Source organism: Vigna unguiculata, chromosome 10 (assembly GCF_037176805.1).
Source record: "Vigna unguiculata cultivar grain cowpea cultivar isolate G323 ecotype 2 chromosome 10, ASM3717680v1, whole genome shotgun sequence".
NCBI classification, from domain to species: domain Eukaryota; kingdom Viridiplantae; phylum Streptophyta; class Magnoliopsida; order Fabales; family Fabaceae; genus Vigna; species Vigna unguiculata.
This window is the reverse complement of record NC_140801.1, coordinates 2,666,780-2,683,371: the sequence shown is the minus strand read 5'-3', so window position 1 is coordinate 2,683,371 and position 16,592 is coordinate 2,666,780. Positions and strand designations below refer to the sequence as shown.

The window sequence follows — 16,592 nt, the reverse complement described above, 5'->3', positions numbered from 1 at the left end:
AAAAAAGGTTTAGGATATGTTTTTGAAAGTAAGGATGATTAGGAAAGAAAATTGAGAAAAATACACTAAATTCACAATGTCTATTGTGAATCCAAGTGTGAGTTTAAGTCCCACCTTAAGTAAAAGATGAGAAAGTTGAACTCCATATAAGGATGAAGACCCATAAACTCATCGTCTTAAGATTTTGGGTTAAGAGTGATGTCAATCCCTTATGTGTGGATTGGGTTCACGTCTCATTGGTGTTAAATCTCCCCGATAATCCTCTCTCGAAAGACCCAATAGTGGTATCAGAGCCTGGTTCGTGTGGTGATCGACTTAAGTTAAATCTTTCCGGTGATCCTCTCTCGAAAGATCCAACAACATCCCCGTATTCTTTCCAACAAATGCTCCAAATATTGGGAATATCTAACAAACTTCATTTCTCTTACATTAAATCCACCGCCACTAAGGTTGGCATGGGAATTTATTTTATTTACAGTATATTTTTGGAACGGTGGATCCAATTGTGACATTAGCAATATTCTTGCAAAAAGCATATACATGTTTTGAAGATTTTGAAGAGATAATGTAAATTTGATCTAATGTAATGTTGAAACAACTTGATGGGGTACAGTTCAAGTTAATTGCTTTCTCATTAGCAGAAGTTCCATCGAACCCTCTGTAAGTCACTTCACTCACCCTCACTGCATCATCTTCATCTTCCTGTTACCCCACAATTATTTCAAATCAAAATTGAACAATTGTTGAAATCACTTAACATAATAATGTGAATGCAAATTCAAGTTTATACCATTTCACTTAGGGTTTTAATGCCATAGTATTGGTCTATAATAATTGAATTCTTAGCATTTTGCAATATGATCTCCTCAAACGTGATTTTTCTTGCATAGCCTGATCCACCCTGCATAAAATTAGGGAATGAAAAGTTAATAACTAAAATGATATTATGAGACATTAAACATGGAGAACTCACCTCGATTATAAACCAGACGAATTAATAATATATTGGTGTTTATAAATATCATATTACACGTTTGTTTTTAAGATTGAAAAAGATTTAATGACTACTCTTTAATATAGTATTAGAGTTATCCGAAGTTTACTCTATCAAAATTTATTATTAATCCTATTGTTACTTACTATCAGATAATTTAATAATATTTAATCTCACAATCGAAATATAGGTCTTAAAGTGAAGAAAGTATGTAAAAATCGATTATGTTAGATTTAAAGTTCATTTCTGAAGTTTGAGAGATAAAGTATCTATGAAAATTAACAATGTTATTATTACTAATATTATCTATAACTATTTATAAAGGGGATTCCCTTTTTTGTGTCCACATTTCATAATTCCAACTTTACCCTTTATAATTTAATTATTTATTAAATTTTTAAAAATTAACGGTTACTTTTACAAGTTTTTATAAAATTATTTACTTATCTCCTTTTTCTTTTTTTCTCTTACTATTCATCAACAATTATTTTTCTCTTATTTTCTTTGTACATTTTATTTTATTTTTTATAAATATACTTTTATTTTGTTTATTAAATTAATAACATTACAATATTATCAATTATTAATATAATTCAAAAAATGCGTACACACAGGCGCGATAGCGCCTGTGTTTACACTAGTATATATATAGAGAGAGAGATATATGAAGTAGAGTCCAGATTTTTTACTGATTGTTTTGGTACTGTTTTCTGTTGAGCATTAAAAATATATTGTGTTGATATTTTAAATATTTTTTTAATATATTTTAAAAAATTAAAATTAGAGATAATTAGTATATTATAAAGACACAGTAAAAAAATAATACAAAAGAACCCGCAGAGAATTCAAATTGATACGAAGTATTTTACATAAGTTACTCACCGGCCATGTCTTGATTCTTGCTCCATTTGTGGTTCCAATGAAGCTGCAATTTTGTACATGTACATCTTCAACTGTCTCATAGGATTTATTTCTACCAAGGCTTCCAATGCTGAGTGATTCATACATGTTTCATTACATGTCATGCCCAGTTCCATCAAATATTTAACTTTATTATAACATCAACTTTCAAAATAAAAAACAATTTAACATTACAGAAACTATGTGATACAATTTATACAAACCTTATCCCATGGCCTCCTTTGCAAAAAATTCGAGTTGCATTGATGTAAGAACAACCACCATTGATGGCAATACAATCATCACCTGTTCAGAAAGAAACGGTAAATTGCAATGTTTTACATAATAATTTAGCTTAAATGCATTGAACAAGATGAAAACTTGGTTAACTATATCAATAATACAGGTATTTCAGTTTAAATACTTTCTCTATTTTTTTTCTTATTTTTCTATTGTATCTTCAAAATATTTTTTTTTTAGTTTTATTATTTTAAAGTATATTGAAAAGATTTTAATATACTAAAATTAGTATATTTTGAAAACACACCAGAAAAATAACAAAAAAAATAATAAAAAATGTGTAGTCATTTTTCTTATTAGTTTCCCTGTTTTTAGAGTAGAATCTTGGATTACTATATTTTTGGAATTGGCAATGTCAAAGCCATCGGTGTTAGGAGTTTTTGGAGGAGAATTGATATTGATATGAGAGAATAACGCTCCATTGCAACCATTTTCAGAGATTTCACAGTAAGACCATTACAGGAATGAAAACGTAAGGACTGCATCAAATTTATATGAAAATTTTCAACCACAAGGCTTTGAGATTAAGAAAATAATTACAATCTGATTGCATTTTATGAGCTAAAGAAATTTCAAGTAAATGAAGAAATGGGATAAGAAACAAAGTGGAAAGTAGAAAAAAGAATATGATATATCATACTGTTGGCCTTCTGCATTTTCTGCATTTCTTCCACCAAGTGGAACCATTGCCATCAATCATTCCTCCATCACCCTCAATTCTTAAACCATTTACATAGAAAATCTGAATCCAACTGAACGAATCACCAACCCATTCATTCATAGATGGAGCAACTATCTTCCCTTCAAACTGCAATAAAATTACAGGAAAACAAAACAAAAGAAGAAGAAAATGATTAAACTTTGACTATAAATTTGAGTAAATGATTCTGTTGAATCTAAGTGCGAGTTTAAGTGATACTTCATGTAAAAACAAGAAAGTTAAACACATTTTTTTAAAATGGGTTGAAAATGGTGTTAATGGTTGGATTCATTTTTCGTAGGTGTTGTCTCTGTTAATACATATATTTTTCATTCATTGATGGAATTTCACAGTCAATTGTAATATAGTCTTTACATGTCATTTGATGAGGAGAATCTTTTAGAGTAGGTTTAATTAGTCGGATGGTACCCATTTTTGTTTAAATGTGTCAGTTTGGTATCTATTTTTAGAAATGTGTCAATCTAGTCCCAACTTTTGAAGAAGTGTCTTAATCAAATTCCTTACAGATAAAAATTACTAAAGTCGTTAACTTAATTCATTGACTTAGCGGTGTTAATATTTTTTTGCTGAAAAAAACATAATTAAGGCATCTTTTCAAAAGTTGAGACTTAATTGACACATTTTTATAAATGGATACCAAACGGACACATATAGATGAAAGTGGGTACAATCTCACTGATTAAATATTTAGATTACTTTCATAGATTACAGAGATGAAATACTTTACGATTTATTCTGAATCTGATGACAAAGTTTTTTTAATAATAGTTTGGAGAAAAAAAAATATATTCAACCTTATTAAATACCCTATTAAATACCTTAATGCGAACGTTTGGAGCCATGCACGGACCATTTAGGTTTAATCTTTTCACCATAAATATTTTGTTTGAAGGTATCACTAGAGTTGCTGGCCCTTCCTCTCCACACACATCTTGCCATGCATTTGAAATTGCCTACAATCAATTAACACAAATGATTCAAGATCACTCTCCATTCGTTAGACACAAAAAGAATACTACAATCAAATGATTATTATAAAAAAAAAAATCAAATTTTTCATTCATTTTAAAAGATTATTTTATAATTAGAATCAAATTAATATTATAAGATGGTATTAAAGTTTAATCAAGGTGAAAGTATAAGCCACTCATTATAAAAAAATGTGATTTATTTATTTGAATATTTAAAGGTAAGCAAAACCAAAACCAAGAATGAAGAGAGTATATAACACATTTATATTAAGAGTGAAAGAGAAAAGAAAGTAAAAAAAAAAAAAAAAAAACTAAAACTGATATATACATTTGAATCATCGGTTGTGCCATCAGCATAAGCTCCATAATCCATCACATTAAAATATTTGACTTTGGTTTCAGCATAGTTGTTCAGACATAATGTGGCTGAAACAAAACCTAGAATCAATATACCACTCATTAACCTTTGCATTTTTTTCAAATTCTAGAATAACACTCTCTTTTTTTCTTGTTTGTGAAAGAAAATTTATAGAGGGTTTACATTGTAACTAGTGATGAATAAATATGGAATTGGAAAAAAGAAATTAAATGCACAAGGTCTTAATCATTAAAATACACATGCTTTTCTTTCAGGAGTGGGAATAAATTTAAATTGGTTTAGAAAGGGAGTCACAAGTTCCTCCAATGTTTTTTATTTTTTATTTTTTTATATATTTTTTTTATATATTTATATATTAATTTATTATTTATTTTAATTTAGGTTAAAAAAGTTTTTTTTTTAATTTGAAAACTATGTTTTCTTCTTCTTTTGTTATTTATTTCTTGTTCTCTTTTATTTGGTTGTTTTTCCTTTCCTACCTCTCTTCCTCACCCCTTCTTTCTATCTCAATTTTTATTCTTAATCTCTCATCATTTTTAAAATCAAATTGCACCACAACGAAATTGAAGAGCTAAGAAACAATTTGGACCAAACAATTTTTTATTTGAGTAAGTTGATTTTTTAACATTTTCTCTTTGAAACAATATGTTTTTCTCTTGTATGTGACTTTTCTACGCTATAGGCATATCTTTATTTGTTAGAGATAATAAAATCATAATCTAATTATTAGTCAAACTCTTCTTTATGTAGATAGAGCTATTTTAGGGTTTGGAGTTGTGTAAGGGAAGAACAATATTAGGAATTTACTTTAAGATAATGGAAGCTAATCATTTAGAAGTGGTTAATTTTCTCAAAATATGAAGTCTTGGTTTTGAGATTTAATTTAGGGTATTCATAATTTTATCTTTTCCAATATAAGTGAGAGGTGACAAAGTTATATTGGAAAAATTATGATAAATAGTAAAAAAATTTATTCTTTTTTCAAGAGAAAAACTTGTGATGAAGATGAAAAAAAAAATACATCTACGTCAACTAAACTTGAAAATTTCATGAGAATCCAAGAATTGAAGAAAATGAAAAATAAATATCTAAAGTTCTTAGAGTTCCATATAATGAATTTGAAAATTCATAACGTGATCTATGGAAGCATCCTCAAATAAATATCCACCAAATCAAATTGATGAGATACGAAGGACTTACATAAAATGGGTATTCCAGTTTTTAGCTACAACTGAAAGATATTTTTCTGCAACGAAAAATAATCAATAATATGATGAGAAATAAGATGAAGGTTGAATATTTAGCAAGTAGTATGATAATCTATATTGAAAGGGAAACTTTAGTTATGATTCAATTATTGAAGATTTTTAAGTCATTGAAAGAGTGAAGAACAACTCTCTCACTAAAGGTAATTTTTGCTTTTTTTAATATATTATTGTTGATGATAAACTTTATGTTTCAATTATATATATATTATTGTCATATATTTTTTGAATTCTACTATCATATGTGCTTGTTTTGAATAGATAAAATTATAAAAGGAAATGAAAACTTTTATTTAATTAAAAAAATTATTTATAAATAAAAAGTATAATTTAATCCTCTGAAATTTTTGTCCAAGTTTCACTACTGATTACACTAATTTATTTAACCAAAATATTTGTCCAAGTTTCACTACTGATTACACTAATTGAGACCAATTTAAAAACAAACTAACTATATTTTTTTATTCATGAAGACTATTTTAGATATCAATAATTTTCAGTTTATAAATTTGTATATAAATTAATCACTATAATAACTAATTATTTTTAGTCTCTAAAATTGATTATTATTTAAATATTTTTACTCTACTAAAATTTGTTTTAGTGACTTATATTTTCTCATGGTCATGCATATATAAAAATTGGTAAAATAATAACTAGCTTGACTTTTGTTGAAATTACCCTCAAAGTGTCATTTTTTTCTCACAGAATTTATTAACTATGTATTATTTACAACATCTCAATGTAATGTTGAATTTTTATCTAAACAACTATTTTTTACTCTTTTTTCATTACAAGAATAATTAAATGAAAGATAACGTGTTAAGAAATTTGTCAATATTATACAAAATGAAAAGATTTGAAAACTAAATCCCTTCGAAGTGATCATGGGATGAATTACAAAATAAAGCTTTTGAAACCTTTTGTGAAAAATATGACATTTCTCATAATTTTTCCGTCCTAGAACATCACATAAAAATGTTGTTGTAGAGAGGAAAAACATATCCTTAAAAGAATTAGCAAAAACAATGTTAAATGAGAATTATTTGCTAAAATACTTTTAGGCAGATCTAAGGACTACGTGTTATGTCCTAAATAAAGTTTTAATAACACCTATTTTGGAACTCACATTGTATGAACTCTTTAAAGGTTGGAAACCAAATATCTCACATATTTTAAAGTATTTGGTGTTGCAAATGTTATGTTAAATAATGGTAAGTCTAACCTTTGCAAATTTGATTCTAAAGCTAATCAAGGTATTCTTTTAGGTTATTCACTTACTAGCAAAACATATAGGGTGTATAATAAAAGAGCCTTAACTGTTGAGGAATTTATCCATGTTGCATTTGATGAATGTATAGAGAATAAAACCTTATGTTGCATATTCAACCAAGGAGCCTCAAGCAACCCAAGTTAAAAAGCAATTTGTTGATACAAGCAAAACTCATAGAGCTAACCTACCTAAGGATTGGACTGTCTCAAGAGACATGTCATTAGAGAATGTCATATGGGATGTATCCAAGACTGTCTCTATTAGAAGACAACTGAGTCAATTATGCATGAATGTTGCTTTTGTGCCCTAAGTATAACCAAAGACAATGGAAGATGGATTAAAAGATGAAAATTGGTTCCTAGCAATGCAAGATGAGTTAAACTAGTTCAAGAGGAATGATGAATGGAAACTTATTCCAAGGACTAAGACTAACAAGTGATTGATCAGAACCAATTGGATTTTTAGAAAAAAGTTGGACGATTCTAGTTGCATTGTCAAAAACAAAGCTAGGTTGGTGGCTAAGATTTATAGTCAAGAAAAAAGAATTGATTATGAGGAGACCTACGCACTAGTAGCAACACTAGAGGCAATCAGAATTTGCTAGCTATTGAATTAATGTTGAACTTTAAGCTTTATCAAATGAATGTGAAGAATACTCTCTTGAATAAATTTATCAAAGAAGAAGTTTATGGAGAACAACCTCCAGAATTTGAGGATTTTGAATTTCCTTAACACATATTCAAGTTAAAGTTTGAAGTAAGCTAATAGTCACTTTCTAATCAAAGGTAACTTTATTAGAGGTAAAGTTGATTTTAGACTCTTTATAAAAAAATCTAGTAATGATCTGTTATTTGTTCAATTATTTGTTCAAATATATGGTGATGATACCATTTTCTGATCTATTTTAAACATTAGAGAAACTAATATAAATATTGTGAAAGCACTTTCTATGTTATGTATGTTATGGAATAAGAAGAAGAATATTTATAACATAACAAGCATAATAACTTGACTTAATACACTTAACATCTCATATATATATATATATATATATATATATATATATATATATATATATATATATATATATATATATATATTCTGTTGTATTGATTTTTGAGTAATAGAAAAATCACTATTTATCATTCTACGTCTCCAATCAAATTTTCATATAAAATTAATTAATTAGGACAATGTTTATTATTTAAATCTATTCTAGTTCAGAATTAAGTTTCTATAACGAAATGAAGCGTGTAAAGGAGTGAAAACAATGTCACTATCGTGTTCTCCTTTGTCACGTTTTTCTCATTTAAAGAGTGAAAAGGGTAATCTTATTGGAGAAAAAGGAGGTCCAATAATATCATCTCATATTGCGAAGTTCATTTTCAATTTGGGATCACTTTCATCATTTTTATGAACATTTTTTCTCTATAATAATTAAATTAAATTAAAGTAAATCCAAAGTTAATTCTGCACTATTGAATGGAGATATGTGTAAATTTGATGAAAAATCAAATTTGAAAGAGATTTGGTAGTTAATCAAATAAATAATTGTCAATCTTTTAAAATTGTGCAACAAAAAAATTGAGATATAATAAAGTAAAAATGAATGGTTTTACTAAATCTTAAAGAAAAATCATTCATGAATTCAATATAAAATAATTATAATTTAAAAAAAATAGAAAAATAAATAAATAAAATAATAAATTAAGAAACATGATTTTTTTAAAATACATTAAAACCTGTGTTTTTTTAACTAAATAAAATAAAAAAAAATTATTTGACTAACAATTGTACATTCATACTACATTATAATTTTAATTTCCAATTCGTTTTAAAACTCAGTATTAATAGAATCGTGACATACTTAGTTACATAATAACAAAACTTGTTAATCATTATTAGTTTATTGTTAGGGTTAAATATGTTTTTGTTTCTCAAGTTTCAGTTAAATTTGGAATTAGTTCCACTTCAACATTTTTGACCAATTTAGTCATTTATCCTAAAAAATGCGTGAATTTAGTCATTTTAACCAAAATTTGTTAAGTTGATTTGACGTTTCAAGCGCATTTCATGATAGTATTTGAATTGTTTACACTGTTTGACACATTTTCGCTTCAATGTTAACTCAAATATTATCATACAATGTGTTTAAAATATCAAATAAACTTAACAAAATTTAGTAAGAAGGATTAGATCCACGCATCTCTAAAAATGAATAATTAAATTAGTATAAAGTTTCGAAAATGGACTAATTATAAAATTCACTTAAATTTGAGGGACCAAAAACATATTTAACCCTTATTATTATTATTATTGTGATTTTTCCTAAATCAAAATCAAAATATCAGTGATGCATTTATACTTACTAATAAAGAAAGGATATCTTTGTAATTATTTTATAAATATCTCTGATATATATATATATATATATATATATATATATATATATATATATATATATATATATATATTGATATAAATTATTTTATTTTTTAAAATTTGTAATTATTTTTTAAAATTTAATTAATTATTTATAATAAATTTGTAAAATTATTTTACTTTATATCTTATTTTTTAATAATTATGATAAAAATTAATTTATTTTGTTATTCAAATTAAAAAAAGTTGGTGTTTCCACTTGTTAACTATATATATACTATTATAGAAAAAGACTTTTTAATTTGCATATTTATTTTCTATTTTTACCATTTAAATATATTTTTTAATTAAAATAATTATTTATTAAGTTTATTCTTTTTAAGTGATATTTTTTAAAATTTATTTGATCATTCTTTTTAATTTTAACCATTTTTTAAATTCAAATAATTATTTATAATAAAATTCTAAAAATTATTTATATTGATTTCTATAATTACAATTATAGTTTTATTATTTTTGGTTATAAAAAAAATAAAAACACACGTGAGTATGGATTTTCACTAATATTTTATAATAAAAAATTCAAATTATGATGAATGCAAAGTTAAAAAAGTTAAGTACATATTTTTTTAGTTTTATTAATAATTTGATTTAATTTTCAATCAGTATAGTTTTGTTTGCAATTTTTTATTTAATATCTTTAAAAAAGACGTTTCAAACATAGAATACATCTTAGAAAAGACCAGTGAAAAAATATTTTTGAAAGATAAAATAAGTATTCTTCTCTTTCTTTCTTTTTTCTTTGTAAACTATCTAAAAAGAAAAAGGTTAAAATATCTTTTTGGTCCCAATTTTTGTCAAGTTTTTTCAAATAAGTCCTAATTTTGGTTTTGTGTTTAAATAGGTCCCAATTTTCGTCAATTATGTTCAATTAGGTCCTTTTTTGCTAACACCGTTTAAATCATTAACGGCCATGAACAGTGACTGCCACGTGTCATTTCGTGGTTGTTTTGAATTTTTTTATTTTTATTTTTATTTTTAAAATTTTATTTTTAAATTTTTGTAGATGTATACGTGTCAACCCAAGAGTGTGCCACGTGTCCCTTTGTGGTTTTTTTTTTAATTTTTAATTTTATTTTTTTGAATTATTTTTTAAATATCCACGTATCAATCTAGTAGTGTGCCACGTGTCAAAGTCAATATTCTATATTCAATTTGGATATTTGTTATTTTTGTTCAATTAGTCATAATTTTTGTTAAGATTAACCAATTTCGTCCCTATAGAAGATGTGACCAAATTTAATTTTTATGTCAAAATTATAATGATGTGAATTTTAATATATTATATAAAGATATTTAATAAAAAATATGAATTTTAATATAAAAATTAAATTTGGTTTTAATTTGGAGAAGGACCAAATTGGTTAATGTTAACAAAAATTGAGACCTAATTGAACAAAAATAACAAATATAGGGACCAAATTGAATTTAGAACATTGACTTTGACACGTGGCATGCTACTGGGTTGACACGTGGACATTTAAAAAAAATTCAAAAAAAAATCAAAAAAATTCAAAAAAACCACGAAGTGACACGTGGCACACTCCTAGGTTGACACGTGTACATTTAAAAAAAATTTAACAAAATTTTAAAAAAAAATTCAAAAAAAAAATATAAAAAAAAAATTTTACAAAACCACGAAGTGACACGTGGCAATCACTGTTCATGGTCGTTAATGATTTAAACGGTGTTAGCAAAAAAGGACCCAATTGAACAAAATTGACGAAAATTAGAACCTATTTGAATACAAAACCAAAATTAGGACTTATTTGAAAAAACTTGACGAAAATTGGGACCAAAAAGAGATTTTAACCAAAGAAAAAGTAGTAGATCCTCCAAGTTACCTCAATCTTTAATGAAACAATAAAAAGTTTTTTTTTCCACAGATCGTTAACGTTTTAAATATAAAATATTTGTTAATTTTATCGATTAATAATAGAAAAACGGTATAACTACTGATTTGGTACCCAACTTTTTTTGTTAAGTTCAATTTGGTACCCAAACTTTTGGTTTGTTCAATTTAGTACTCCAATTTTCTAAAGAGATTCAATTTGATCATCTCTGTTAAGTTGGAGTTAACACCGTGTCCGTACAGGACACGTGAATGATTTTTTTTAAAAAAAAAATTAATTTTTTTTAAAAAATATATTTTTTAAAAAAAAAAATTTAAAACTGACACGTGTCAGTTTATCATCGTGCCACGTGGCAGCTTACAATCATGACACATGGCAGTGGTAAAAGTTGTTTTAATTTAGTACTCCAATTTAAATTTTTGGTTCAATTTAGTACCACAATTTTTTAAAATGATCCAATTTCGTCCTTTCCAATTTGAAACCAAATTAGTAACTAAGTTTAATTATAACTTATATATACATGTTAAAATAATTGTTTTGAATTTATACACTACACCTAAATATTCAAATTATTTTATTTTTTACAAGTGTAAAAAATTTCATGTGTAAAAAGTTACAAAGGTTAAAATGTAAAAAATAAAATAATTTAAGTATTTAGGTGAAATGATTTGATATATATATTAGAAGAAATTATTGTAACATGTATATATAGGTTGTAATTAAGCTTATTTACTAATTTTGTCTCAAATGGAAGATGATGAAATTGGATCATTTTAAAAAATTGAGGTACTAAATGAACAAAAAATTTAAATTTGGGTACTAAATTGAAAACAACTATTACACTGTCACGTGTTATGATTGTAAGCTACCATATGACACGATGATAAACTGACACGTGGCGGTTTTCAAATTTAAAAAAAAAAAAAATTTGAAAATTTTTGTTTTTTTAAATTAAAAATTTCATGGCTTGACACGTGTACTGTACAGACACGATAACAGAGAGGACCAAATCGAATCTCTTTAGAAAATTGAGGTACTAAATTGAACAAACTAAAAGTTTGGGTACCAAATTAAACTTAATAAAAAAGTTGGTGTACCAAATATGTAATTATATCTAGAAAAAATAAAAGCCTGGTTAACATGGTGAGCATAAAACGATATAAAAAAATTGAATTTTGAAGGAAATTGAGATAAAAGTAAAAATATAAATTTTCCATTTCTGTTCTATAAAAAAAAAATACATTTTTTCAGTTTTTTTCTTTTCTAATTTCTGTCGACAGTCGAATTCTTTGAATCATTCCTATCGAAACCAAAATCCACATCAAGATCACAACAAACAGAATAAAAACAAAAATAAAAAATTGTATTTGGGTCACCTTTGATGAAATTAATTTCAAATATAAATTGGTTAACAGTTAAATTAATTATTTAAGTCTATGTCTATCTAAATTTATTTTAGTTCAGAATTAAGTTTGTAGAATTAAATGAAGCATGTAAAATTTCCATGGTGAAAACAGTGTCACTGTCACTTTTCGTTTTCTTCCTTTAAGGGTATTAATGGAGAAAAAGGAACTCCTTTGTCAGCAACATCATCATTGCTGACGTAACTTTCAGTTTGGGATATTTTCTCTCCTCGATGAACCCTTCTGTCTATAAATCGAACAGAATTGAAACTCAGAGACCCAGTTGAGTAACAAAGATGGCACAAGTAAGGAACAAGCAAGTGCTTCTGAGGGACCATGTCACAGGTTTTCCAAAAGAATCTGACTTGAACATTGTCGAAAGTACCATAACATTGAAGCTTCCAGAAGGTTCCAATCGTGTCCTGCTCAAAAATCTATACTTGTCCTGTGATCCTTACATGAGGAATCTCATGAACAAACCAGAAGGACCCCCCAATAGTCGTGCCTACGTTCCTGGATCCGTAAGTCATTTTTTTGTCGCTGTTGCTGCAAATCATGCAGTTTGATTCGTTAAAAAAGGTAGCTTTTGTTTATGGGCTTTTAGATACATATATGGTCTTTGTTGGTGTGAATTAATCTTTGAAAAATGAAGTTTTTGGCATGTTCGTGATGTCGGGGACTGGTTTGTGTAATTGAAAGGTTTTAATTGGTATGAGTTGTGAATACTTTGTTTGATAATCGGAAGGAATCTATGCATTTCAGGAAGTGGGTTTTGCAATTTGTGTTAAAATTTCTTAACATTTGTAGTTTTTGAGATTGTTCTTCGAGTTTAATTGCTATTCACACCATCAACCAATTTGAGTTGGTGATGATTATGAGTTTTGAGCTAGCTGTTGTGAAAGCCAAGATATTTATTGTGTAAGGCAATTGTATGATTAAATGTCACTGTAAAAACTCACTCTTTACCACAAATGCACTAATTTGCTCTTACTGTTTGAGTTTTTCATTTTACCTTTAGAATTGAGATTGAAGTTAATCAAAGAATGTTCATGATGGAAACTGTTATTGAAGAATATATCTTTGCTTGTGGTGATGAGTGTCGAATGATTGCAGCCATTAACAGGATACGGTGTGTCTAAAGTGTTGGAGTCTGGACACCCAGATTATAAGGAAGGTGATTTAGTGTGGGGCTTTACCAACTGGGAAGAGTATAGCGTGTTATCCTCTGCTCAAATACTTTTCAAAATTGAGCACACTGATGTTCCACTTACCTACTACACTGGAATTCTTGGTATGTGTTCTGTAATTTCAACTTACACTGTCTTTGAATGAAGGATGCAAATGCACTTGACATTGATATCATTATGAACTGCATGTTGGAATTTATGGAAGTTTTGTCATTGATAGATTACCCTTTTTTCAGTGTCATTAGGATAAAGGTGTTTACCATCAATGTGTAAGGATTTGTTTGGACAAGGTTCTCCATAAGAACTTTCAAAAGACAAAATTAAGAAGAAAAAGAATGAAAACCTCTATTCTCATTTGGAACTGAAAGTGCAGTCCTTCACTGCTTTTATATATCTGTCACAAACTTATATGTGGTAATCTCTCAGTTTTAGTATGTATGTTTTCTGTTATATTTTGAGATTATACATTCTGTTTCTTCACCATTTGATGAAGTTATACCCAGGCAAACATGGAAGCATGAAAGCAAGTATCTATATGTTAATTGTGTAGCTTTTCTCAGCATATGAAGTTTCTTTGTAATAATCAGCTCCCTTTTCTTCTTGTATCATTAAGATTAAGGGTTAAGCATCATAGAAGAACATGATGTGTAGGACTTGGTTTTCTGTCTGTTTGTTCCTATTTCCTTCTCCATTTGCTTCTTTTGTTCAGTCAACGTCATTGGCTTGAATTGATCACTGATTTAGAAGCTCTGATTGAAGATAACAAACGTTGCATCATGGTTATTTTCATTTGGATGTTGTTGCTAAATTCTTTTATAGGTCTATGCTGTGCATCTACAATTCTGTGATCTACTTCTATCAATTTATATTACACTTTTTAGCTTTTAATATTCTGACTCTATACATGCTTCCTCTGGATTTCATTGAACTCGGATTTGATAACATGTTTTGTTCTTGTAACACAGGTATGCCAGGAGTGACTGCATATGCAGGGCTATTTGAAGTAGGCTCTCTCCAGAAAGGAGATAAAGTTTTTGTCTCAGCTGCCTCCGGTGCAGTTGGTCAACTTGTTGGGCAATTCGCCAAACTGAATGACTGTTATGTTGTTGGAAGTGCTGGATCTAAAGAGAAGGTATTGTTGTAATTGTTTAAGCTAAGTATACCTGCAATCCTGCATAAATCAGCATCACCTATTCCTTATCTGTTCCCTTGTTTGAGACACTTCTTTTGTTTTTGGCTCAAGAAATACTACTATTTTGGTTAGCCTGTTTGTCTTGTTTCTGCTCAGTTTTTAGGTTGAGCAATTTCTCTTTTATAAACAACCACTATTCAATGAAAACTGAGATATCTTGCATTCATTTTTTTTTTCCCAAAGATTATTGGTGGCACTAAAATGCAGAAAACATCTTATACTGGAGCATACGGAAAAACAGTAAAAGTAATTTCTTTATGGCTCTATGCATGAATTCAGTTAAACTCTACTATATTTGCACTTGTATTCATACTGGAATCCAACTCACTTCCCTTATAAAAGATAAAAGAAGGATTTACAAAATTGATTGATGGCATAGATTAACATTAGCACTTTTTTTCTTCTAAATTCTGATACAAACACTATATGGTAAAGGATTATGTTGACCATATCATGTTGAAGATTCCACATCGGCTAACAATATATAAGTGGGTGCAAACCACACCTTACTAGCTGATTTTGTAAAATTGAGTTAGACTTAAAGTTCACTTCTTGACATATCTGAAATAGATTATGCTTTATTAGAGAAAAATACTTGGTCCTTTTACTTGAATATAAATTTCTTGCATAATCAGGTGGATCTACTGACTGATAAATTTGGATTTGATGGAGGCTTTAATTACAAGGAAGAGCCTGATCTTGATGCAGCTTTGAAAAGGTCTATACTTAACAGTATTCTAAAGATATTTAGATCTCACTCTTTTATGCTCATCAAAACATTCAATTACTGTTCCTGGTAATAAACATGGTACCGTAGTAGTGACTAGTTTATGTGATTATACAAACCAGGCACTTTCCAGAAGGCATTGATGTCTACTTTGAGAATGTTGGAGGCAAGACACTTGATGCTGTACTCCTGAACATGAGACTCCACGGTCGCATACCTGTGTGTGGAATGATCTCACAGTATAATCTTACTGAACATGAAGGTGTAACAAACTTGGCACAGATCATATACAAGAGGGTTCGTTTGCAAGGCTTTAACTTCATGGATTGGGTTCACCTATATCCCAAATTCTTGGATTTTCTTCTGCCTAACATCAGAGAAGGGAAGGTTGTGTATGTGGAAGACATAGCTGAAGGACTTGAAAATGGTCCCTCAGCTTTGGTTGGCCTTTTCAGTGGCCGCAATGTTGGAAAACAAGTGCTTGTTGTTTCTCATGAATAGAGAAGCATTTGGTTTTTCTCTTCACTGTTAAGTTATCAGTTTTACTTTTGGTTCTTCTGTTTAAAATCTAACTGTCTTTGTATAACCTTTGCTGTATGATGATGTTCTCTGTTCTTAATTGTTCTGAAAGTTTTATCAATGTAATCTGCAGTTGTTCCTCTTGAATAAAAGCATTTGGTTTTTTCTATATGGTTTCTTTTTCACCAAAATTTAACTATCTCTGCATAACCTTTGTAGTCATTCTTAACTGTTTGATGATGCTTTCTGCTTGTGATTACCCTCATGACAGTATCAGCTTATTATGCAGTTCAAATATTGGGTCAAATAAGATTTTGTACTTGCAGATTTTTTTTATATTAAAAAATTAATAAATATGTTAATTTGGTTCTGATACTGAGTTTCAAAGAAATTATTATTTTTCTAGAGTTATTGTTACATATCTTAAGTTTGGGTCCTTAGTGGGGTCAAACTTATCACCAGAGAT

At 27.8% G+C, this 16,592-nt stretch overlaps 1 protein-coding gene and 1 pseudogene across 1 annotated transcript; one reads left to right on the top strand and one right to left on the bottom strand.

The window, feature by feature from the left end:
• Positions 1 to 447: 447 nt before the first annotated feature.
• LOC114166944 (putative polygalacturonase At3g15720) lies at positions 448 to 4,358 on the bottom strand (annotated as a pseudogene).
• An 8,323-nt stretch (positions 4,359 to 12,681) lies between these two features.
• On the top strand, positions 12,682 to 16,295 carry LOC114167137 (2-alkenal reductase (NADP(+)-dependent)-like). The gene is made up of 5 exons (XM_028052111.2): positions 12,682 to 13,022; positions 13,615 to 13,792; positions 14,654 to 14,820; positions 15,516 to 15,598; positions 15,730 to 16,295. The coding sequence occupies exons 1-5, from the start codon at positions 12,798 to 12,800 to the stop codon at positions 16,106 to 16,108; spliced, it is 1,032 nt and encodes a 343-aa protein (XP_027907912.2). The 5' UTR covers positions 12,682 to 12,797; the 3' UTR covers positions 16,109 to 16,295.
• The last annotated feature ends 297 nt before the right edge of the window (positions 16,296 to 16,592 follow it).

Excerpts from the sequence above, each read along its gene's own strand:
- LOC114167137 (XM_028052111.2), top strand. The coding sequence starts at position 12,798 with ATGGCACAAGTAAGGAACAAGCAAGTGCTTCTGAGGGACCATGTCACA. Across the intron at positions 13,023-13,614 it reads GTGCCTACGTTCCTGGATCC|CCATTAACAGGATACGGTGT; the intron begins GTAAGTCATTTT and ends GAATGATTGCAG. Across the intron at positions 15,599-15,729 it reads CTTGATGCAGCTTTGAAAAG|GCACTTTCCAGAAGGCATTG; the intron begins GTCTATACTTAA and ends TATACAAACCAG.